This window comes from Bufo gargarizans, chromosome 11 (assembly GCF_014858855.1).
Source record: "Bufo gargarizans isolate SCDJY-AF-19 chromosome 11, ASM1485885v1, whole genome shotgun sequence".
NCBI lineage: Eukaryota > Metazoa > Chordata > Amphibia > Anura > Bufonidae > Bufo > Bufo gargarizans.
The window spans coordinates 40,378,517-40,403,241 of NC_058090.1; the positions used below are offsets into that span (position 1 = coordinate 40,378,517).

General features: G+C 46.6%; 1 protein-coding gene across 1 annotated transcript; it reads left to right on the forward strand.

The window, feature by feature from the left end:
* The first annotated feature begins 2,059 nt into the window (after positions 1–2,059).
* LOC122921658 (bifunctional peptidase and (3S)-lysyl hydroxylase Jmjd7-like) lies at positions 2,060–23,677 on the forward strand. Its single transcript, XM_044271813.1, has 8 exons — positions 2,060–2,138; positions 3,925–4,078; positions 5,139–5,392; positions 13,840–13,896; positions 17,820–17,915; positions 18,372–18,448; positions 21,376–21,535; positions 22,723–23,677. Exons 1-8 carry the CDS (start codon positions 2,075–2,077, stop codon positions 22,809–22,811), a joined length of 951 nt encoding a protein of 316 aa, XP_044127748.1. The 5' UTR covers positions 2,060–2,074; the 3' UTR covers positions 22,812–23,677.
* Positions 23,678–24,725: the final 1,048 nt, after the last annotated feature.

The window sequence follows — 24,725 nt, forward strand, 5'->3', positions numbered from 1 at the left end:
GTGAACCTTGCAGAAGGGTGTAAAGAGATGTAAACACTTGGAGGCAGCGAGGCAAGGAGTTAAAGGGCATCTGTCAGCAGTATTTCTACTTGTTTCTGCAAACTAGCCTCTTGTATATAGATAGATTATGGTTGCCCATTCACAGAGTGCTTCCGTGGTTTTTCTGTCCGTGTCTCTGCACCGTAAAAAAGTAGTGCATGCACAACTTTTTTGCAGTGCAGACCATCCGATGCGGATTGCGGACCCTATTCAAGTGAAAGGATCCACAGCGGCCCTACAATTTGTGGTCCACGGCACGGGCCCCTGACGGCACATGTTCGTATGCATGAAGCCTAACACTGAGGACAGTGATTGGCTGCAGCAGTCACTTGCCTTATACAGGCACATTACCGCCACAGTGGCAGCAGGACGGGACCAGCACCATCAATAACTGGGGTAAGTATAAGGCCCCTTTCACACGGGCGAGTTTTCCGCAATGCGTGAAAATTGCAGCATGCTCCTCTTTGTGCGTTTTTCACGTAACGCAGGCCCCAAAGAAATGAATAGGGTTGCATGAAAATCGCAAGCATCCGCAAGCAAGTGCGGATGCAGTACGTTTTTCACGCACGGTTGCTAGGTGACGATCGGGATGGGGACCCGATCATTATTATTTTCCCTAATAACATGGTTATAAGGGAAAATAATAGCATTCTGAATACAGAATGCATAGTACAATAGGGCTGGAGGGGTTAAAAAAAATATATATATATATATATATATATATTTTACTCACCTTAATCCACTTGTTCGCGCAGCCCGGCATCTCTTCTGTCTTCATCTGTGAGGAAAAGGACCTTTGATGACGTCACTACTCTCATCACATGATCCATCACCATGGTGATGGATCATGTGACGGACCATGTGATGAGCGTAGTGACTTCATCAAAGGTCCTATTCCTCACAGAAAAAGACAGAAGAGATGCCGGGCTGCGCGAACAAGTGGATTAAGGCGAGTTAAATTATTTTTTTTAACCCCTCCAGCGCTATTGTACTATGCATTCTGTATTCAGTACCATGTTATAAGGGAAAATAATACAATCTACACAACCTTGAACCCAAACCTGAACTTCTGTGAAGAAGTTCGGATCTGGATATCACATTCAGTTTTTTATCACGCGTGTGCAAAACGCATTGCACCCGCGCGATAAAAACGGAACGCAATCGCAGTCAAAACTGACTGAAATTGCGTACCTACTCGCGCGGGTTTGGCGCAATGCACCGGGACGCATCCGGACACGCTCGTGTGAAAGAGGCCTAAGACTTTTAATGTATGCTATTGGAGGTATTACCTAAGATTTTTAATTATCTTGTACAACCCCTTTAAATAAAGGCTAATGGGGAGCACAGGAGCGGCAAGCGATCCAATCCCAATAGGTAACAGTTGTATATGTTATATGCTATGTCCCACCATTGCCCCATTTCTGATACAACCTGTACAGACACTTTTCTCTATAATAAACTGTAATAAAAGGGTTTGCATAAAACAGTACAATCTTATGCAAAGTAAAGGCAGACACAGGGGTGCACCCCCAATGAGGCCAGGTGAGGCGATCACCTCAGGCAGCACCAGGTAGGGGCAAGATGGGGGAAAGCCGCACGGCCATGGGCAATGAGCGCTTTCATTGTGGCAAAGGGGTTAGGTTAAGAAATTGGCATTGGGAAGGTGCCCTTTCAGGGAGCAGAAAGGCTAGGGGCGCCCCTGGGCAGACAATAACATACTGCTATAAACCAGAGTATAATACATGCCGGCCAATACGATGCAAGACCCGGACTTTACCTTGACAGGTAATTACTAAGCAGAGCGCCCGGCCTGTCACCTACAGTCTGCAAGAGCAGAGGGGGCCCCTCAGCCACAGCCCGGGAATCAGGGGCCACAGGCTTCCCACATGCGCCGGTGGGAGAAGGTGCGCTGAGGTCCGTGAGCTTCTGTCTTTGGCCCGGTAGGTGGCGCTGTAGTATAGGTGGCGCCAGCTGTGAGCTCGGGTTCTCGCTGACACGTCACGTGACTTTGGCAGCTCCATGTACCGGAAGGATAATGGCGGCGCCGGCAGAGGGCACGGTGCGGAGATGTCTGCGGGGCTTCTCCGAGGAGGTCCGCGGTGAGTGACCCGCTGTGTTCTGTGTGCACGCTGCATGCCGTAGGTACTAGGAGCGGTTAATATCGCAGGACATTGGCAGTGAATAGGATCCTGCACGTCAGGCAGATAAGTTATATGCATGTGTACTCTCCTGCCGCCACTAGGGGGCGCTGACTGCATATGTATTTAGTCGATTCTGTATAAACAAGTATGCAGTCAGCGCCCCCTAGTGGTTGTAAAGGTGTTTTCAGGGACTAAAGTATTGATGACCTATTCTTATAAGGATAGATCATCAGTACCAGGTAGCTGGTGGTTTGGCTTTCCCTTTTTTCATCCGAAGTCGATTCGCTCATCCCTAATCGCGTCCATGGGTCACACGGTCTTTGTGCAGCTGAAGTAAATGGGAATACTCAACCACTATACAATGTAGGGTTTTCACGATACCAACATTTTGATTCGATTTCGATACCATAAAAAAGTATTGCGATACACTATACCATGCGAAAAATAAAACGCCAAAAAAAGCCACGTGCATTCCGCATTTTATGGAACGTCCCGGCCCATATTTGAACAGTCCTATCCTATTTTGGGGGGGAACAAGTTGACAAAAAAATGGCGAATAGCGTGTTTTCTTTTGTTTCTTTTTTCTGGTGCGGAGTTCACAGCATAGAAGATATTTTTTATATTTTTAATAGTTGGGACTTTTCATATGTGGTATGTTTATTTATTGTTTATATCTTTTATATGTAAAATTGGGAAAGGGGGAGATTGAAACTTCATATTTTGGTACTTTTTTTTTTCTTTTTCTTAAATAACTATTAGCCCCCTTTGGGGGCTAGAACCTGGGATCTTTTAATCCCTTGTCCTATTCACCCTGATAGCTCTCTATTAGGGTGAATAGGACCTCACACTGTCCCTGCTGCCCTGTGCATAGTACACACAGCAGCAGGGAGCTGACCATGGCAGCCAGGGCTTGCATGGTGCTCATTCTGGAGATAGGTCCTGCACTTGGGCTAGGTCTACACAACGACATTTGTCGCGCGACAATAAGTTGCACGACAGATAGGGCCCAACTACACTGCAACATTTTGTTGCACCAGTGTCGCGCTACAATTTTTATAATGGCAGTCTATGGTGTCGCACTGCAACATGCAACATACTGCGACGCAACAGTCGCAGAAAAATCCATCTCAAATGGATTTTCTGCGACTGTTGCGTCGCAGTCGCAGCATGTTGCAGTGCGACACCATAGACTGCCATTATAAAAATTGTTGCGCGACATTAGTGCAACAAAATGTTGCGCGACAAATGTCGTCGTGTAGACATAGCCTTATCTGACATTGATGGAGAGAAGAGTCAACCCCTTCAATGGCATATCCATTAGGTATGCCATAAATGCCTAAAAGATGGATATATTGGGAGAATTGGAGCCTGGCACTCCCATTTAGCTGTAGAAGCTATCTGGCCGCCCCAGTCTGTGCATTTCCGTTATATGTAATATTGTCTGTGGAAGCAAGCATGCTTCTTTCTGTAACTTCCATATACTACAATGATGGGAGATGTGCTCATGTATGGACAGTTATGGACAGCTCAGCCGAGCTTCCCGTGGTGCTGCCTCCCAGTCCAGGGTGTAGCTCACAGAGGATTTACTAGATTGAGTGCAATTGTAGCAAACTCTCAGCTGCTTCAGGTCTGCCTAATATACTGTATATAATGAATGCTGTTCAATGACAGTAATCGGAAATCTTTTGTATAATTTTCCTTTTTCAGAAATGATGAAATGACAAATATGTTCTTCTGTCTGCAGATCTTCATGGAACGGACTGTGTCCCATATCTGGAAGAGCCGCCATCTCCTCTGCAGTTTCATAGGGAATGGCTGTGTCCGAACCGGCCGTGTATTATACGCAATGCCTTTACCAACTGGCCGGCGCTGCACAAGTGGACGTTAGATTATCTCCGGTACGGGAGCTGTAGTTCTAATATATTTCAGGTATAGGTGATAATTCTAGTTTTTGTGCGTAGTGGTAACTTTGCCAGGATTATAAATCATGTCAAAAATGACAAGTCACCACCTGCTGGATCTTCCTCTGTCCAGTCACGGCCAACATCTTCATCACCCTGGCCGTTGCGATGCCCCTCTATGGTGAGTGACACTGGTGGAAGGCCCTGGCTATGGCCGCTGCTGTTAAGCAGAAACATCCTGATTTTGGTCAGTGCTTGCAGCCATCTCATACATTTTTGTAGATGTCTTTAGTCAGAATACGACTTCAGAGGCTCTGTCATCAGGATTAACTCTACCCTACCAGGCATATAGCCTGGTGGGGTTGATCCAGCTGAGTAAGACGATACCTTTCTTATGTCCATCAGTACTACGGTTCCAGAGAAATATTAACTTATAATATGAAATTATGCAAACGAGACATTCAAGCACCAGGAGGCGGTATTACTATGATGCCCCTCTGCTTTTAATCGCGCCCCCCTGACCATTAGATTGACTGCACTAGACCTCTGTCGTCTAGCTCTGTATCCCGCGCCTCTGCACTCCCTTCTTCCTGATAAGTGAAGATGTACAGTGCACACGCGCTGTCATAACACTGCACCCAGAAGTGGCGGTGCGGGCTACATCAGAGCTGCCTGCGCCAACACCTCCGGGTTCAGTGATGTATACTGGTATTGTTTTACTCAGCTGGATCAACCCTACCAGGCTATATGGTAGGGTAGGGTTGATCTGGGTAAAAGAGCCTCTTTAAAAAAAAATAAAAAAAAAAAGTAATCGACCCTCAGATAGGTGACAGATTCCCTTAACCTGTTAACATATTTGTTCTACGCTGCGCAATATAGAAATGACTTGTAATATAGAAATGACTTTGGAAACCATAAGCAAGCTGATGTAGCATCCAGGCACAGACCCGTAATGCATATGGCCAAAGTCTAGAAACCTGCACGGTGTAGAAATGAACTGAATGATTAGTGAAGATCCATACTGACTTATGTCCTTCGCTTTGTTTTTTACATAAAGGAAATGTGTTGGATCCAAGGCTATAAGTGTCGCCGTCACCCCCAATGGCTATGCGGATGCAGTGTACGACAACAGGTTTGTTATGCCAGAAGAAAGAACAATGACATTTGCTGATTTTCTGGATATTATAGAACAGAGAACAACTTCTCCTGGAGTCTTCTACATCCAGAAACAGTGCTCAAACCTTACAGAAGAATTTCCTGAGCTCATTGGAGACGTGGAGAGTCACATTCCATGGATGAGTGAAGCACTAGGTAAAATGCTGTTTTGTTTGGTCAGTTGTGTTAAGAAATGTAGACAAAGGTGTTTTACTATGGTCTTAATGCCCTGCATCCTGAAATCCAGTGGCCCCCCGGCTGTTGTGAAGTCCCGCCTGCCTTGGTAGGAGATAGGGTGGTGTCAAACAGCTTTTTGTAAAAGTTCTTGTGGCAGGTTTTGATGCAGTTTTTTTAGCCAAACCAGAAGTGGATTGAACAGGAAGGAGAAGTAGAAGCCCTTCCTTTACATTTCTCATTCTTTCCCAACCAACTTATGGTGTGTGTGTGTGTGTGTGTAAATAAAATAAAAATGTGTCTATAATTATATTTTTTACTGGATGGAACAGCACTATTCTATACAGCAAAAAAGAAAGCATTTATGTTTTGTCTGTTTAGGGGTTGCAGCTGCCACTAGGGGGCATCACTAAATGAAGAAGAAAAGTGTTGGCCCTTCTTTCTAGCTATACCCCTCCTGCAGACACTGAGCTAATCAGTTTTAGCTTGGTGTCTGTAGGAGGCAGACATACACTTTATTTTTTATTTATTATAAATAAATCTTTTTATTTCTATTTCATAAGGACATGTACATTTGTACCCGAAACACATCAACTCAACAATAGAAAAGTCCATATTAATAATTACAGTTACAAGTTTTTCTTTTCTTTCTTTCTTTTTCCCCTTTTACCTTTCCCCTTTATTCTATACCCGCCCACCACCCTTAGGGAGAAGGAGGGGGACAAAGAAGGGGAAAAAAAAAAACATATCCAGCCCTAAAGTAACCATTTTTTCCATACTTCGTCAAGGTTTTGTGATTGATTAATAATTTTTTTTTTTTTTTTTTTTTTTTTTTTTTTTTACTATGGCCCTCCATCACCCGTTCTTCTTTAATCAAATTGTCAATTGCTTTTCTCCACTGTCGGGGGATCTACCTTTACCCATTTCCTAAGTATAAGGAGTCTAGCTTGGAATAATACTTTGCTCAGGACCAATCGTATCTTTTTATTTAAAGTGGTTATCCCATCTTAGACAATGGGGGCATATCGCAAGGATATGCCCCCATTGTCTTATAGGTGCGGGTCCCACCGCTGGGACCTGCACCTACAAGGAGAACGGAGCAGAGAAAGTGGAGGCGGGCGCAGCCGCCCTCCGTTCATTTCTATGGAGCCGCCGATAGAAATGAATGGAAGCGTTGGCCGCGCATGTGCGGTGCGCTCCCATTCACTTCAATGGGAGAGGCGGGGAGCTGTGCCTGGTGGTGGACGGACCCTGGGAAACCCGGGGTCCTCCAGCCACAACTCTCCCCGGCTCCGTTCTCGTTGTAGGTGCGGGTCCCAGAGGTGGGACCCGCACCTATCAGACAATGGGGGCATATCCTTGCGATATGCCCCCATTGTCTAAGATGGGATAACCCCTTTAACTTCAGATGTTCAGTTTCCCCTAATAATCTTCGGATATTTGAACCTTCAAAAATAGAGATACAGTCTCTGCTATTTCTGTCCAATATCTAAACAGTCTGGGACATCTCCAGAAACAGTGTATTAGGTCTGCTTTCTCTCCCCTACATTTTGGGCACTTATCTGAAGCTCTCACGCCCATTCTTTTCAGCATCCATGGGGATCGATGTAATCTATGAACTATAAAAAACTGTGAAATCTTATGTGAACCCCTATCCGAGACCCTATCATAACTTCTAAGGGCATCTTTCCATTTCTCTTCCGTAAAAGATTGTAATTCTTTCTCCCATTTTTTTCCCGGCAAGTATTATAATCCGTTTTTTCTTACATACCTTACTTGCATTAAAAACAGATATGATGGACCCCCTTTCCCTTTTCTTGGAATGTTATCTGGTGTAGCCCTCTAGGACCCCTATGGGTGTTGGGGATCCCCTTCACGTACTTCTCCTCCCTGGGAAAGGTTACCTCAGCCAGTTTTAGCTTGGCTCTTCTGCTGTGCAGTGCTTCAGGCTTTTCCCTTTCTGCACCTACTATTTTCCTCTTGGGAACACTAGCCAGGACTCCTAATTCAGACCTCCGGCCAGGCAAGTTTTGGCGGGCCCTCTGGGCCCCACATTTATTTTACTCTTGCCCTTCTCCCCTACATCGGGTGGTGGAACCTGCGGGAGTGGAGCCAGCCAGCTCCGAAGCAGTATGGGCAACTCCTTGACACCTCACTGCCTCTCCACGTGCTATGCTCCCCTTATTCTCCGGCATCCAACGTTGCTGCTGGTGGTCAAGCGGTGCCCGGGGGTATGCTGGCGACCTGTCTTCCACTGCTATGTTTGACTTATGGACAAGGCCTTGGGCGGAACGCATAGCTATTGTAAATTGTAGTCAGCCACTCTTTGCATGCACCTGGTGGATTTATTGCACCGTTGCTATATGCGATATAGGTACCAACAAACCTGCGTAGCCCCCTTTATGAGGGAGCATTGGTGCCATTGCTTGCCGTGTGTCACTAGGCTACTGGGCAGTCACAGTTCCCCTTCAACAGGCAGGAGTACTTGCTGAGTCACTGGCCTCTTATGTGTCAAACCTATTCATCTTCTGATGCCATATCTGACCAGCCTACATAGTACTGGCATTCTGCAGGCTTCAGCATTACCCCCTGAAATGGTGGAGTAATGGTGCTGCTGCTAGCCGCTACACTAGACAAGCCTACGTAGTTCGCCGGTGCACCTCTATCTGTATTTCAGTTCATAAACAATGGATCCGCATTTTGAGGACCGCAAAATACATACGGTCGTGTGCATGAAGCCTTAGAATGTCAGCTGGACACACAAAAATATGGGGCCTTTAAAGCGCAGTAATCTACAGAAACCCTAGTAATGACATCCACTGTAGGAGGAACAGCTCTGTCCTAATGTGGTTACTAGGAAAACTTTATTTCTCGCCCATATTCATTGGGGGACACAGAGACCTTGGGTATAGCTATGTCCTCTAGGAGGCGTTGACACTAGATAAAGCTGTTAGCTCCTCCCCTGGCAGCTATACCCCCTCCAGCCTGGAGAGAGAGCTTCAGTTTTTTCTAGTGTCAATAGGAGGCAAGACCTCCCTGCTCTGCAGGGATCTCCTGAAGATTTTATTTTTTTCCTTCCTTTTCAGATGGGACAACAGTGGTCGCCTCGCCTCCCTGTTCTCCCGGGGTCGAGTTGCGCCAGTGCCGATTCCGCACTGCTGCCTCCCCCACAGAAGACAAAGTGGACCAGGGCAGCCTCGCTCCCCTGCATCCCGCCAGCCAAGGGGTCACCTAGGTCCGCCAAAGAGAAGACCCTCCCGCCATACCAGACGCCTGCCACTCCGGTGCCAGCTGCTGAGGAGGTGACCCTGCTGGAGAAGGTGACCTTGAGGTCCACTTAGGGAGGGTGAAGAGAAGAGGATGAGAGAGGTGAGTACATGGGACTAGGTGAGTATGAAGACACCTTGCCCCTCCCTCCATCTTTGAAAGTCTGGGTCACCCTATGGTTAACGGCCAGGGGGCTTTACTCAACTATGGCAAGACCCCTGAAAGAGAGCAGGGGTTTAATCCGGCGGGCGCCATGCGACACGCGGTCCCCCTCTCACTTGCCCTCTAGGCCGACTGCTTCCGGCTCTTAGAGGGTTAATGTATCTTTTTCCCGGGGCACCTCCGGCAAAAGACTGGAGCCCAGTCCGTCTCGGGAGCAGGCGTCCACTTGCTGCAGTATCCTTCATTTTACTTTCGGGAGCAGGCGTCAAGCACGCAGCTCCGAAAGGGTTAATGCCCCTGGCCGTTCGCGGACATCTGACAACTTGCGGTTGTCTCGCGCCGCGGGGCACTTACTTAACATGGACCTCCGGCTGTCACGATTTCGGCCGCGGGGTGAGCATCCCGGTCCTCCGGGCGCCGCTGCAAATTTAGGCCCCGGCTTCTCTTGGGGCCTATAGGCTTCCTTCCCCTGTTGTCATCCCGGCCGCGGTGCGGCTTCTCAGGCGGGATGTGTGTCGCGCTCCGCTCCGGGTCCCTCCACCCTCCGGCTGACTTCAGTACAGAGGGGGAGGGTCCGGGGTGGCTGTGCATCGGAACTTTAGGCCCTGGTTTCGCGACCTGCTAGGCCGCGACTCAGAGGGGGAGGGTGGCGGACCGGCGCGAATAATTCCCGCCTAGCTGCCGCTGCCCCGCCCCCATCAGCACCGCCCCTGGACCTAATGTCGTTATTGGTTAACCCTTTCCGGCCAGCCACTTCTGTTGGGCCAGCTCCGGATTATCAGGGGTTGGATGGCCTAGTAAAATTGCTTATTGCACTGTTAACTCCTTCCTGCCTCTTATCCACTTGAGGCTAGGCAGACCAGTTTTTAAAAAGTAAAAAAAAAAAAAAAAAAAAAAAAAAAAAATTAAATGAAGCTGGAAATAAATGTCTGCCTCCATTCAGGCCCTACTCCACTCAGTCATGTCCACTCTGACTGTGCGGCACGAAAATGGGCCCGTGTCCTGCCCCGGACATGTGACGACCTCTCTTACCGTAGTTTCCCACTCCGCCCTCTGGGCCGTTTGGTTGATAATCCTCCACCTGCGTGGACCAGTGGAGGACCTCTGACAGTTCCCAACCCACCCTCAGGGGAAGCTTGGTTGATTCTTTTCCACCGGTGCAATGCAGTTGAGGACCGCTGCAATTACCAATCCACCCTCCGGGGTCATTGGTCATAATTCTCCACCTGTTCAATACAGCGGAGAGCCTCTGGAACTCCCATTCCACCCTCCGGGGTCGTTTGGTTGATAATTCTCCACCTGTTCAATACAGTGGAGAGCCTCCGTAATTCCCAATTCACCCTCCGGGGTCGTTTGGTTGATAATTCTCCACCGGCTCAATACAGTGGAGAACCTCTGGATTCCCATTCCACCCTCCGGGGTCGTTTGGTTGGTAGTTCTCCACCTGTTCAATACAGCGGAGAGCCTCCGCAATTCCCAATCCACCCTCCGGGGTTGTTTGGTTGATAATTCTCCGCCTTCGCAACTCACAGGAGGACAGAAGCGGACCACAGCAGGTCGTCTTCTCCTCGATATCTCCACTCACCCTTCCTTCCTCCCAGGGTCACGCTCAGGTGCACCCTCTCTCACGGGAGTGGGTCCGCCCAAGGGAGGGGGGGTGAGGAGAATCACTGATTCGGGCCTTGACGTGAATCCGAATCAATCTCCTTAGGTTGCGTCTACGGTGGCCAGCAGCACTCGTCGTGGGCATTACCCCCTTCCTTAGCCGGTGTAATTGCACTACTACGATCCGGTTTTCACCTTTATACTTTGTCCCCTGCCATAGGTGGACTAGGTACAATAACACTATTTTCAGTGCATTCCCCCTTCTGTAGGTGGCGGAATTGTACCTCCACTGGGTTCTGTACCTGCCGTATTCATTAGCTCCTTCCATTGGTGGAGTGTTTCCATTCTCACTGGTTACAAGGGGTACTGTATCCATTACCTCCTTTCTCGGGTGCTAATTGCTCTCCCATAAGGTACAGGATTGCCATATGCACTAGTTTTCACCGTGGGTATTAACCCCCCTTCCTGGTGGGGTGTCTGCCTGTGGCGCCAGTTTGGATACGGTCCGGCTGTCGCACTATCCTTCCTTAGGCGGAGTGTTGCGCGTCATTGTGCTTACTACTTGCCTTACTCTCTTTCGCTAGTGATCACTAGCGGGGGGGAGTATCTGTACATCTTCAGATTCTGCAATTCAACTGCGCCACGGCTCTAGGTGCCTGCGCTTATTTCATTGGGGGCGTGGCGACAGTCGGTACTTGACGGTGCTCGGTACGCTTACTCTAGTACTATATGAGTTCCGCCAGTACATACGGTGGCTATTCCTCATTGTGTTCCTTTGGAGCTGGGTTTGGGCAGGATTATAACTCCTGCCCAAAACCACTTGTGTCCTGGAGACTCCCATCTCTATGGGTTTCCATTGTCCCAGTCAGTAACGGTATTGTCCGCATCAGTAGTGGTGCGTACACCATTGCACATATATGGTTTACGTGCCAACAGGGCCAAGTGTTACACTGACTCCTTACTCTCTTCCACCATTCCTGATGTGGGAAGTGTTTGGGTTGGCACTCTGGTTTAGTTTTGCAGCCTGTTCAGCCTGTGCGGGTACTAGCGTTCGCAGTCGCTACAGTGGGGCATTCTAACAGGTAGGGGTTCTACCCTGACGCTTGCTGGGCAGTTGTTCCTGTTCAGCGCCCTTCCCGGGTTGAGCGTTTTAAAGTTAGCTCTCCTTCCCTGGGGCTGTATGGTACCGTGGCTTCTACCGGATTCCTCTACGGTATGGGGGTCCTGTGGTAGCCATTGCGTAATCTGGCTCCTCCTGTACGGCTCCTTCGTCAGTTGACGGATTCTTCTGTCTCCGTATTCGGTGGCGTACGCTGCATAGGCTCCTCTTTTGGCGGAGTATGGCATCCCTGCTTTCATCCGGTGGCTACTTCTGTATACTGCTGGTCTCGGATGGGAAACGGGCTTCCCCCTTCCCCCTTTCTCTTTCCGTTCTTCCTTCTCTGGCTCGGGGTTCACGGCCATTCCGCAAACCTTGGTGGTTCCTCTGTTGCTACTCCCCCTCATCTATGTGATGCAGGGTTTTTGGTTCTGTGGTTTTTTCTTTTTCTTTCGGTCTCGTTCTGGACCGACTGTTGGCCTGTGACGTTCCTGTATTCCTCCTTCTACAGGTGACTCCTACCGTTGGTCCTGGGCGCGCTACCGGTGTGTACCACTACCTCTCGATACTTGACTGGTGTCGGCATGTCTGTCCGATGTAGTCATGCCTTTTCGCTGCGCATTCCGTGACTAGACTATGAGACTCCCCACGCCAGGATGTGCGGGGGGTGCTGTCGCGTCTGTTGATGGAGTTTGGTTCCTGGAACGGGACACCCCTTCTCTTCTTCCTCCTTGAGGCAGAAGTTTTTCTCTCTATTCTTGGTTTGGTGGTTTGCTTCCGTCAAGCAGTTTTGCTACACGGTCGCTAACGGAGTTCTTCCATCAATGGTTCTCATATCGTCACTACCTTTGACTATCCAATGTATTGATTCCTGGCTTGCGGTTGGACATGCCTCATTCAGGCAGCTTCTCGGTCTCCCGTCAAACCTGGTCGGCTCGGGGGGACATTGGTGGACCACTTCCGTTTCCGTGGAGCGCTTCTCCTTAGCAGGGGTGGATCGTTTTTTTTTTGCTTGGGCTTTGGTTCTTGGCTGGATAGGTTCGACACTGTGTGGCCTTCCAGCGTCCTCTGACCCACCCGGGGTCCTCAATTCCTTCCTACAGGGAATAGCCGTACGGTTCCTCCATGCCGTCCTCCTTTTACCGCCTGGGATCAGACCTTGGTCTTTTTAGCACTCCGGAATTCTCCCCTTGAACCTGTCCTGGTTCTGCCAGGGGTAGGAGCTTCCCTGGGGCCGTTCTTCCTTTCTCCCGACGGTGGTCTCTGATTTTCATCTCAATGAAGAATCTGGCCTTCCATCACTACGTACCTCCCCTTCCCACCCTAAGGAACAGGAGTTGGGTCATTTGGCCTTGTCAGGGCTCTGACTGTTTGTCAGCCTCCAGTTCCTTCCGGCGTCCGTGCTCGCCTTGGTTTTGTCTTCCGGAGGGTCCTCGCATAACATTGGCGGCCTCCAGGGTGTTAATTGCACGTCTGCATTTTTTTTTTTAACTTCTGTCCCCGGGGCAAGGTTCCACCCTTCAGTGTTGCGGCTCCTTTCACCAGAGGGGTTAGCGCTCTTGGGCTCGGATGGTTCAAGGTTCAGCCGTGCAGTTGTGCGGGGCGGCTACTGTCCTCCTCCGCTCATTCACAATTATTTGCCAGGTGCATACTTATGCATCGGCGGGCACCGCCTCTGGAAGCTTGGTCTTGCAGGCAGCAGTTCTCTGTTGCCTGCAGGGGCGCTGGCTCCATGGGTCTGTGTTTCTTTCCCCCCCCTTGCGGACTGCTCTTGGACGTCCCAAGGTCTCTGTGTCCCCCAATGAATATGGGCGAGAAAAGGAGATTTTTGTATAACTTACCAGTAAAATCTCTTTCTCGCTCTTCATTGGGGGACACAGCACCCACCCAGTATTATTGTTTGGTCACGGTTGTGGCAGTTGATGGTTTGAGCCCGTTGGGTCTTTTGCCATGGTTGGTGTTCCGTGTTTTTTCTTAGCTTGCTTCTCCTACTGCTTCTCACAAACTGAAGCTCTCTCTCCAGGCTGGAGGGGGTATAGCTGCCAGGGGAGGAGCTAACAGCTTTATCTAGTGTCAACGCCTCCTAGAGGACATAGCTATACCCAAGGTCTCTGTGTCCCCCAATGAAGAGCGAGAAAGAGATTTTACTGGTAAGTTATACAAAAATCTCCTTTTTCTTTCCTGAATAAAATGAATTCTGAGTGAAGGAAATTATTTGTGATTTTTTTTATTTATTATTTTTTTCTAATAATTTTTAATGTTAAATGAAGAAACCTGTTTTTTCTTATTGGAACAGGGAAGCGTCCCGATGCTGTGAATTTCTGGCTTGGAGAATCTGCAGCAATAACCTCTTGTGAGTATACACACATTAGTGCTGTTACAGGGGTTCAATGGTATAAGCATTTACAGGGGACACATGGGGGGGACTTGCACCATAAAAGTGGCGTTAAAGGGATTCTGTCAGCTAGGTTTAGCCTATAGAGCGGAGGAAATGCGCTGCTAGATCGCCACTAGCACGCCCACAATTTACATTTCCCATAGCTCTGAGTGCTTTTATTCAGTCAAAAAAAAACTAACGATTTTATATATATATATATATGCAATTTAGGCTAGTAAGGAGCCCAAGGGGCTGTTACCAACGTTTCAGGAGTCCAGCACCACCAACTGTGAAGGAGCCCAGCACCGCCCCGCATCCTCCGAATCTCCTCCTTGCTCCCCCGACATCATACAGTTAGAGCACTGTAATCTGGCGCATGCGCAGTTTATTCCCTGAGGCTGATGCCAGCACAGGAAAGGAACATTATACTGACACTAACATGCGACGTACTTGTGCATGCGCGGGATTACGGCTCTCTAACTGTGTGACGTCGGGGGAGCAAGGAGGAGATTCGGAGGACGCAGTGCTGGGCTCCTTCACAGTGGGCGGTGCTGGGCTCCTGAAACATTGGTAACAGCCCCTTGGGCTCCTTACTAGCCTCATTTGCACATACAGGTCCTTCTAAAAGAATTAGCATATTGTGATAAAGTTCATTATTTTCTGTAATGTACTGATAAACATTAGACTTTCATATATTTTAGATTCATTACACACAACTGAAGTAGTTCAAGCCTTTTATTGTTTTAATATTGATGATTTTGGCATACAGCTCATGAAAACCCAAATTTCCTATCTAAAAAAATTAGCATATTTCATCCGACTAATAAAAGAAAAGTGTTTTTAATACAAAAAAAAGTCAACCTTCAAATAATTATGTTCAGTTCTGCACTCAATACTTGGTCGGGAATCCTTTTGCAGAAATGACTGCTTCAATGCGGCGTGGCATGGAGGCAATCAGCCTGTGGCACTGCTGAGGTGTTATGGAGGCCCAGGATGCTTCGATAGCGGCCTTAAGCTCATCCAGAGTGTTGGGTCTTGCGTCTCTCAACTTTCTCTTCCCAATATCCCACAGATTCTCTATGGGGTTCAGGTCAGGAGAGTTGGCAGGCCAATTGAGCACAGTAATACCATGGTCAGTAAACCATTTACCAGTGGTTCTGGCACTGTGAGCAGGTGCCAGGTCGTGCTGAAAAATGAAATCTTCATCTCCATAAAGCTTTTCAGCAGATGGAAGCATGAAGTGCTCCAAAATCTCCTGATAGCTAGCTGCATTGACCCTGCCCTTGATAAAACACAGTGGACCAACACCAGCAGCTGACATGGCACCCCAGACCATCACTGACTGTGGGGACTTGACACTAGACTTCAGGCATTTTGGCATTTCCCTCTCCCCAGTCTTCCTCCAGACTCTGGCACCTTGATTTCCGAATGACATGCAACAGTCCAGTGCTGCTTCTCTGTAGCCCAGGTCAGGCGCTTCTGCCGCTGTTTCTGGGGAATGCGGCACCTGTAGCCCATTTCCTGCACACGCCTGTACACGGTGGCTCTGGATGTTTCTACTCCAGACTCGGTCCACTGCTTCCGCAGGTCCCCCAAGGTCTGGAATCGGTCCTTCTCCACAATCTTCCTCAGGGTCCGGTCACCTCTTCTCGTCGTGCAGCGTTTTCTGCCACACTTTTTCCTTCCCACAGACTTCCCACTGAGGTGCCTTGATACAGCACTCTGGGAACAGCCTATTCGTTCAGAAATTTCTTTCTGTGTCTTACCCTCTTGCTGGAGGGTGTCAATGATGGCCTTCTGGACAGCAGTCAGGTCGGCAGTCTTACCCATGATTGCGGTTTGGAGTAATGAACCAGGCTGGGAGTTTTTAAAAGCCTCAGGAATCTTTTACAGGTGTTTAGAGTTAATTAGTTGATTCAGATGATTAGGTTAAAAGCTAGTTTAGAGAACCTTTTCATGATATGCTAATTTTTTTAGATAGGAATTTGGGGTTTTCATGAGCTGTATGCCAAAATCATCAATATTAAAACAATAAAAGGCTTGAACTACTTCAGTTGTGTGTAATGAATCTAAAATATATGAAAGTCTAATGTTTATCAGTACATTACAGAAAATAATGAACTTTATCACAATATGCTAATTTTTTTAGAAGGACCTGTATATATTGTAGGGATTCGCTCTGGTAGTTAGGACTAGTGGATACAGTATAGAGGCAAAGTACTCAGTTCTTGAATCAAACAGCGGTGTTTATTCACACATTGGTGTATAACAAAATGCAGATAAGGTGTATCACAAAACGCAGGTGGCTTGGTGTTTGTTCACACACAAGGAAAGTCCATAAACAATAAAAGTCACCTTTTTCTCCTGAGTGTTAATTCACACCCTGTTGGCAGTTCAGCCTCATCAATTCCACAGGCGGTCTGAGTCCTCCAGCCCGGCTCAAACCTCAAATCCCAGCACAGCCCTCAGTTCACAGCACACAGACTCCTGAGCTCCAGTGTCAGAGGGAGGTAAATCCACCCACCTGGCAGTGATGGCTGGTTTTTGTGCCTGGCAAAACCCGGCCTGGAACATGGGGAGTAGTCACCCACCCAACACTGACTACTCCCAATAAGAGCCGGCCCGGATCAGATATGACAGCCATGCTAAATCTCAAGGTGGCAATTAGCAATAGCTGCTGCTAACACAAATATATGTATTACTACCAGCCCTCTCAAAGCCGTACTTTTTTTATTTTTCCATTCGCATAGCTGTATGAGACCTTATTTTTTGCGGGACAAGTTGTACTTTCTGGTGACACCATTTACGGTTGCATAGAATGTAGTGGAAAGCAGGGAAAAAATTCCAAATGGGGTGGAATTATAAAAAAAAAAAAAAAACATAATTCAAAGTTTCATGGGTTTTGTTTTTATGGAGTTTACTATGCAGTAAAACTGACCTGTTACTTTTATTCTCTAGGTCAGTACTATTACAACGATACAACATATGTATATGTTTTTTTATACTTTTTAATAGTTTATATAGGGAACTCCTAACAAGCGATCAGTAGATTGCTTCTCTCATAGACTCCAATGCATTAGCATTGGAGTCTATAAGAGTTACACTATGTTCCTATGAACTAGTGTCCGCCAGCCTAGTGTCACTCAGGAGGAGAGAGGCTGCCACACACACACACACTCCGGATCCCCTGATCCTCGCTAGGGGGAACCGGTACACAGCCCGGAGCGCGTGCAACCGGTTTTTAACCTCCCAGATGCTGTGGTCACATTTGATTATTGAATCTGAGGGATTAAATGTATGCGATCGACATTATCGTCAATCGCATACATTAGTCCCAGGTGCCTGCTGTTTAAAACTGAAGGCACCTGGCGGCTATGGTGCCTGCTGCAATTACGAGCGGATGCCATCTTTAAATCCTCCCTCGCCGTTGTAATTTTGCAGTGGAGCAGCAGGAAGGGTTTAATCAGGTTTGCCATTTACATTGCCCAAGCCCCACTCAAACTGCATACATACAGGTTGACGTATCTGTAAATATGAGTATGCACCCTGTACTGTGCCAGTTCCCAAGATCTCAGCTCAGAGCCTGAATCTTAAAATATAGAAAGCAGCTATAATAATATTGTGTAATGTATAGAAACACATTTGCTGGTGTGATCTTGCTTTTGGTGGGTGTGATGTTTATCTTGCACCCGTTCACAACCACCCACAGCAGTGGGCAACCGAAACAGTTTGGCTATTTAGATGCAGCCATGGCCGCAAAGTCTGACTCGAACTGTGTGTGTATGTATATATATAATTTTTTTTATTTTTTTTTTTACATGCTCATTAATTTCTATGTGTTGTTGTTGTTATTTTGACATAAATAATTTAGCTGACAGAGCAAATTTCCTATCTTCCAGTGCACAAAGATCACTATGAGAACCTATACTGCGTCATTTCAGGAGAGAAGCATTTTATTCTTCACCCGCCAAGTGACCGCCCTTTTATACCTTATGGTATGTCCAGTCTAAACACAAATCTATCAGCCGCTTTTATACGTCGGGTTACAGATATTTGCTTACCATGATGTGCGGCGGTAAGCAAAAGGTCAAATAATTTTTTTTCTTTTATATGATGCTAAGGTGGTTACATGGGAATCGTTGACTTTCTCTTTGTGGAAGCATTATGTTGGGACGCTTTAACGCTGCAGCCAAAACTGCACAACCTACCATTGTTGTCTTTTCCACAATGCAGTGAGAGGTTTGTCTTTGTATCGCTGTGATATTATGGGCGTTATCCTATTGGTACCATGGAGTCCATATTCAGTCATCTTTTTGTTTGTGCATTGGAATGGTGTGGCTCAGTACTAGAAATGTGTCCTGTTATATGCAGAACATCTTGTATGACCTAATTTTCCTTTTCTTATAAAGAATGTGACAGTGATGCTTAGAAGTTTTGTCAATCTTTTTTAGAAATGTACCAACCTGCCACGTATAAAGTTAATGAAGACGGGACATTTGAGGTTAGAGAGCAGGAGTCTACAGACAAGGTAAGTCATAGAGCTGATACTTACTTGCATCTCCAGGAGGATACGGGGCTACTTGCTTAGTCCTCGAATATCAACAAATTAGTAGGTGCCAGTACCGGTACGTCATAGTGGTTGAGGTAATGTAAGGAGTGGGATGCTGCAGTGATACAGCTGGCATCCGGCTGCAATGATTCCAGCACCTGTGGAGTTAGGCCTCTTGCAGACGAGCGTGTGTCACGCTGCGAGTCCGCAGCGCAACTCCCGGCCTGACCTCCCAGCACTGACAGGGGTCACATAGCAGTATATTGATTTATGATGCTAGGTAACCGTTACAGTTCTGGAATGTATTAGATGACCCTGACATAATACTGTTAGTGTTATCAAATACATTCCAGAACTGTAAGGGTTACATAGCATCATAAATAAGTATAATGCTATGAGACCCCCGTCAGTGCTGGGAGGTTAGCCCGGGAGCTATGCTGCTTGTCCGGAGCGTGACACACGCTCGTCTGCAAGGGCCTTCGGCAGAGGGATGTGGCTCCCTCTGCCTTCTGATCAGAGCATAAAATTGCGAGGCTCCGATCGGTTACCATGGCAGTCTAGACACTTCTGAAGTCCTGGCTGCCATGGTAAGCTCCCTGCTGCTGTGTGCACAAAGCACAGGGCAGCAGGGACAGTGTAAAGTACTATTCACCCTAATAGATTTCTAACATTGCTGGTGCTGAAGTGGCAAAACCGCAGAATTTCTGGTCTGCATTATTCGTGTCCACTTGCCATGAAAATGGGTCTCCATCCGATAGAGGCCAAAAGTGTCCTTTTGGTCTCCACTGTGCCGGTATACGTTGGTGTGATTTTGTATCGTTTTGCTGTATGAAGTGGCTTAGTCTGCTGCGCTATTACATACATACATACATACATACATACATACAGGTAAAAAAGCCTATACTGCACGCTTTTTTTTATGTTATGGGAGCATATGGATGACGAATGCCACTTTATAACCGTACAGTGGAATATACTGGAGCTACACGTTGGGAAATAGGGAGGTTCAGGGAAATGCAGTGGTAAGTATAATCTTTACGAGGGGCTCTGGCATGGGGGGGGTGATCATAGGGTAACCTCCTTAAACCTCTGAGTATAGTGGGTCTAAAGCTCTTCTAAGCATTAATAACACAAGAAAAAAAAATTTGGAAAAAAGAAACAATTGTAGTCCTGATCATGCATATTCATATACAAGAAAATTGTAGAGTAGAGCACAAACACAAATCACAGTAAGTATTACCAATCTGTGCTGCATATCCATATGAATTACTATGATTTTATAAGTGGCAAGCCATTTACCCTTTATATTTATAGAATTTCATATTGTGTAATCTACTGGTTATTAAAGGGGTTCTCCGGGAATTAAGAAAATGAAAATACTTTAAATATTACTTCATGATAAATATATTCTCAAATACCTTTCATTAGGTATAATGGCTCATTTTGTCTGGGGAGCAGTCATTAGAGGAAATAAAATGGCTGCCATCCTATTGGTACACACCAAACCTGTCCTAATCACACAGGAGGACAAGTTACTTTACAACACTGAGGTAAAGAGCCGCCTCATCCTCCTCTTTGCTCTGCTTGTCAGGGATTATGATCCTGAATACAGATAAGATCTTTAGCTGAATCTCTGTTGGAATTGAGTTCACGAGCAGATGTGGCTAATGAGCAGCAGTACTTGTTTACAGTCTCCATTACCACAGCCCCACATTACCTACAGTCTGTCCTGTCCGTCCTCTGTACTTCATGTCTCCTCATGAACTCCATTCCCACAGAGATTCAGCTAAAGATATTCTCATCTGTATTCAGGATCATAATCCCTCACAAGTAGGAGAGGAGGATGAGGCAGCGCTTTACCTCTGTGTTGTGAAGTAATTTGTCCTCCTGTGTGATTAGGACAGGTTTTGTATGTACTAATAGGACAACGGCCATTTTGTTTCTCCTTGCTCCCTAGACAAAATGAGCCATTCTAACTAATGAAAGGTACTTGGGAAAATATTTATAGTAAAGTAATATTTACGTATTTTTCTTAATTCCCGGAGAACCCCTTTAAGTGCTCCATTACACAGTTATGCTAAGGTATAATCCAGTTATATTAATATGTGGCTAGGGAAAATGATTAGATCAGTTTGGGTCTCACCACTGGGATCCTTGCCAATCACTAGAACGGGAACCTGTATACTGTGGAGCCCCCCAAAATTAACAGACTGGCCAGTCAGGCATGAGTGCAGCTGCTCCATTCATTTTTATGGGAGTTCTGGAGATTGCATTACTAGCAAATTACTTCAAAATATGTAACCCCTAAATCAAGACTGGACAAATAATCCAAGGAAATTTGCTGCAGGTGTCTGACTTTATGGGATTTCTTTTGACGTCTATGAAAGTTTTTATTGCCTGGCTACAAAGAGAGTTTACGATATGAACTTGATGCCCCTATAGGGGCTAAAGTCCACAGTAATTTATCTAGTCCTGCTCTTCAGTCTTAAAGGGGTTTTCCTACAGTCCTATACTGATGACCTATCCTCAGGATAAGGCATCAGTACAGATCTGACACCCAGGACCCCCAGCAATCGGCTGTTTGAGGAGGCTTTCTCGCAGCTTACCCTAGGCCAGTGATATCTCAATCATCTGTAACGTGGGCTACACGCAGCTCAGTCCCATTCAAGTGAATAGTGCTGAGCTGCGATGCCAAGCACAGCCGCTATACAATGTACTGGTCTCTTCTTGGTAAATTTTGAGGAGGCAGCGGAGATCCCGGGTGATGGACCCCCACAGATCAGACGCTGATGATCTAAGTTTCTGTCTGTTTGCCATCTATAGTGTTAGTAAATCCTGTGCCACTGTATTGACTGTGGGTTCATGTATGACTGGTTGACAGCTGTCTGGGTATTGCTGTTCTTTAGGTGCCCTGGATTCCTGTTGACCCGCTGGAGCCAGATTTAAGTCTGTATCCATCATACGGCGAAACGAGGCCTCTTCATGTGACTGTGAAGGCTGGGGAAATGCTGTATCTCCCATCTCTTTGGTTTCATCATGTCCGCCAGTCCCATGGTTGTATAGCAGGTGAGATATTGTATGTATGTTCTTAAAGGGGTTGTCCGGGTTCAGAGCTGAACCCGGACATGCCCATAATTTCACACAGGCAGTCCTCCTGATGTTAGCATCGGAGCATATCATGCTCTGATGCTCTACTTTGCCCTGCGCTGGATCGCGCAGGGCAAGCGCTCTTTTATTTACAATAACACACTGCCGGGCAAAAGCTTCCGCCCAGCAGTGTGTTTGGTGACCTCACCGGCTCTGAAGGGTGGGCTTTAGAGCTGCCCTAGCCATTTACAGGCTCATCAGTGCCGGTGACGTCACTGGGCTCACTGCTGGATGGAAGCCTCCGCCTGGCAGCCCCATGGAGAGCCCGGTATGTCACCGGAATTCCATAAAATGCTTTTGCCCTGCGCCATTTAGCGCATGAACTGCTCCGATGCTCAAGTCAGGGGGGGCTACCTGGATAAAAAATGGGGATATGTCCGGGTTCAGCTCTGAACCTGGACAACCCCTTTAAACAACAATTCACAAGTGAAAAGACTACACAGACCTATAGAGCACTAAAACTACAGCTTTGGGTTTAACTGCCCTATAATGTTCTCTTGCTCTTTGATCCATAGTCATGTGGCAGGTTGCAAAGCACTTTGGCAGCCGCAGAGGAGCATGTTAAGTCTAGTTTCAGACGAGTGTGTCCTGTGCGGAAATCACGTTCCATGTGTGTGTTTGGCAAGGAGCACACAGCGTTATACTGATTTGCTGTGTGTCTCTGCATGACTTGTATCTACTGGATTATAATGATAGTAGATACAGGTCATACAGAGACACACAGCATTATAAATCAGTATAATGTTGTGCGCTCATGTGAAACGAGCAGCGTCCATAACAGGGAATCGTGCTCATACACGGACCATGATTTCAGCACAGGACATGCTCATCTGAAAGAGGCCTAAGGGGATGTTCACATGCAACAGACTTGGTGCAGATGTTTTTGCAACATGTCATGTGTGAACATACCCCTAGAGCAGGGAGCAGCAATGTCCAGCTGTTCAGAAACTACAACTCTCAGAATGCTTCATTCGCTTCTGTGGGAGTTTGAAAAACAGCCGAGCATGTTTGCATGCTGGGAGTTGTAGTTTCACAGCAGCTGGTGTGCCGAAGGTTGCTGACCCCTGCCCTAGAGGTTACTTAATGGTTGTCTTTTCTTTACACAGTGAATTACTGGTACGACATGGAATACGACATCAAATACCATTATTTTCAACTACTAGATTCTCTCACTAAAGCTGCAGGAAATTCATGAATGGACCATCAACATTAAAATGGGTGTCAAAAAATAACTAAATATCTGCCTGGCATGAGAAAGGTGCCTCTAGACACACGCAGATGTGAGGGACAAGCAAACAAGTGTGGAAGAAGTACATCTAAACATTGAAATATTAATGTGAAGTCAAATGCCAGCTGTTCTGTTGCCTCGATGTCCTGGGAGATACTTTTCCAAAATACGAATATACATTCAAGATTCTGGGAGCTTTATTGCCAGTGTTTATAACAGAGAACAAGGTATGATAAAACTAGCACTCAGTGGTACAATAATGATGCCGGACTGTAATAAAACTCACACTTCACTGTAAATGAAGAAACGGTGACTTACCCCAGCGGAGTACTGTTGCGGTGAGGTGGATGCTCTGAAGTCGGTGAATCCATGTCCTAGTAGGCACTAGTGAGAGTGATTTCTGCTTTGCTTTCCTTCTGAAATGACGTATGGGTGACCATTTAATTTTTTAGCGTTTCTCTTTGTTGATGTTATATTATATTCCTTATGTCCTATATAAATCCCTTTTAATATTTCATATTTAAAGGGTTGATAAGTTCGTATCCCCCTTTTAAGAATGTGTTCTCTTCAAAAATGTATGGATCTTTTGCGGTAAAATAGTGGGCACCAATCCTCTTGACATCGATCTCATCTCTAGATAAAGGGGTTGTCTGCTTTTTTTTAAATTTATATATGTGTGTGTGTGTGTGTGTGACCTATCCTGGGGATAGATCATCAATATCAAATCAGCGGTGTGCCGACTTTAGGCATCCCCGCTGATCAGCTTTTTGAATAGGAAGAAGCCGTCCCTTTTAACAGAATGGGACGGCATAGTTGTAATTGCGCCTAATCACCGCTGCAGTTGCGATGGCGAGCAGGGAAAAAGTGAAGAGAAGGCAGCGCTCATACGAGTGCTGCTTTCTCTTTAAACAGCTATTTTGATATTGATGACCTATCCTGATATGGTCATCCATATACAAAAAAGGCAGACAACCCCTTCACTACAGGGGTTCAATGAGGATCAGCTCTAGGACACAAAAGGTTGCATAAAGGTCTAATTGCACAGAGAAATGGGTAAATAGACTGTAAAATAGTCAATTCCCTTACAAAACTAAAACTACCTCGTAAGCAAATATTTACACATAAAAAAAAAAATCAACTCCAACATCTGAATGGGACTGCAAAAACAACCCCATGCAGAAGAATAGAACTTATGTTCTAGTCACAGAAATTTCTGCAACAAATTCTGCGTTGTAAACTATCCTAAAGCTGTCCTCACTCCCTGTGCATTCTTTCAAATAGCCTGAAGGATGGGGCTGCATATCGGTTTACTTTTGCTGTTTAGCTTACTGTTTAGTGGATTTTTTTTGGGGGGGACCCACTTTTAATACATTGAAAAGACTTGAAATATATTATTAAATCAAAATAGTAGAAATGTTTTTGTGAGTTAAAGGGGTTCTGTAGATCATCAGTATCAGATTTGTCTGGGTCACACTTCATGCATGCCCACCAATCAGCCGTTCTACAGTGGATCGGTTGCTGGAACTACATCGCACCGTCCAGTGTGTAGTGCATGGAGCTGATTACTGCAAAGCTGCTCCATTTCACTTCAATGGGAGCTTAGGCTGACGAGTTCTGTCCGCACTACACAGTGGACGGAGCGTTGTAGTTCCACAGCTACTGCACAACAGTTGACTAGGGGGTACCGGGAGTTGGACCTCCGCCGATCTGATACTAATGACCTATCCTAAGGAGAGGCTATCAATATAAAAATCCCAAGAAAACCTCTCAAAGTTCAAGGCTGTGCTTCAACATGGATGATTTAGGGCTGTTTCACACGAGCGGATGCCGTGCGTGACATCCGCTCCGTGAAAGAGTGCCAAGACCCGATGCGAACTGCAG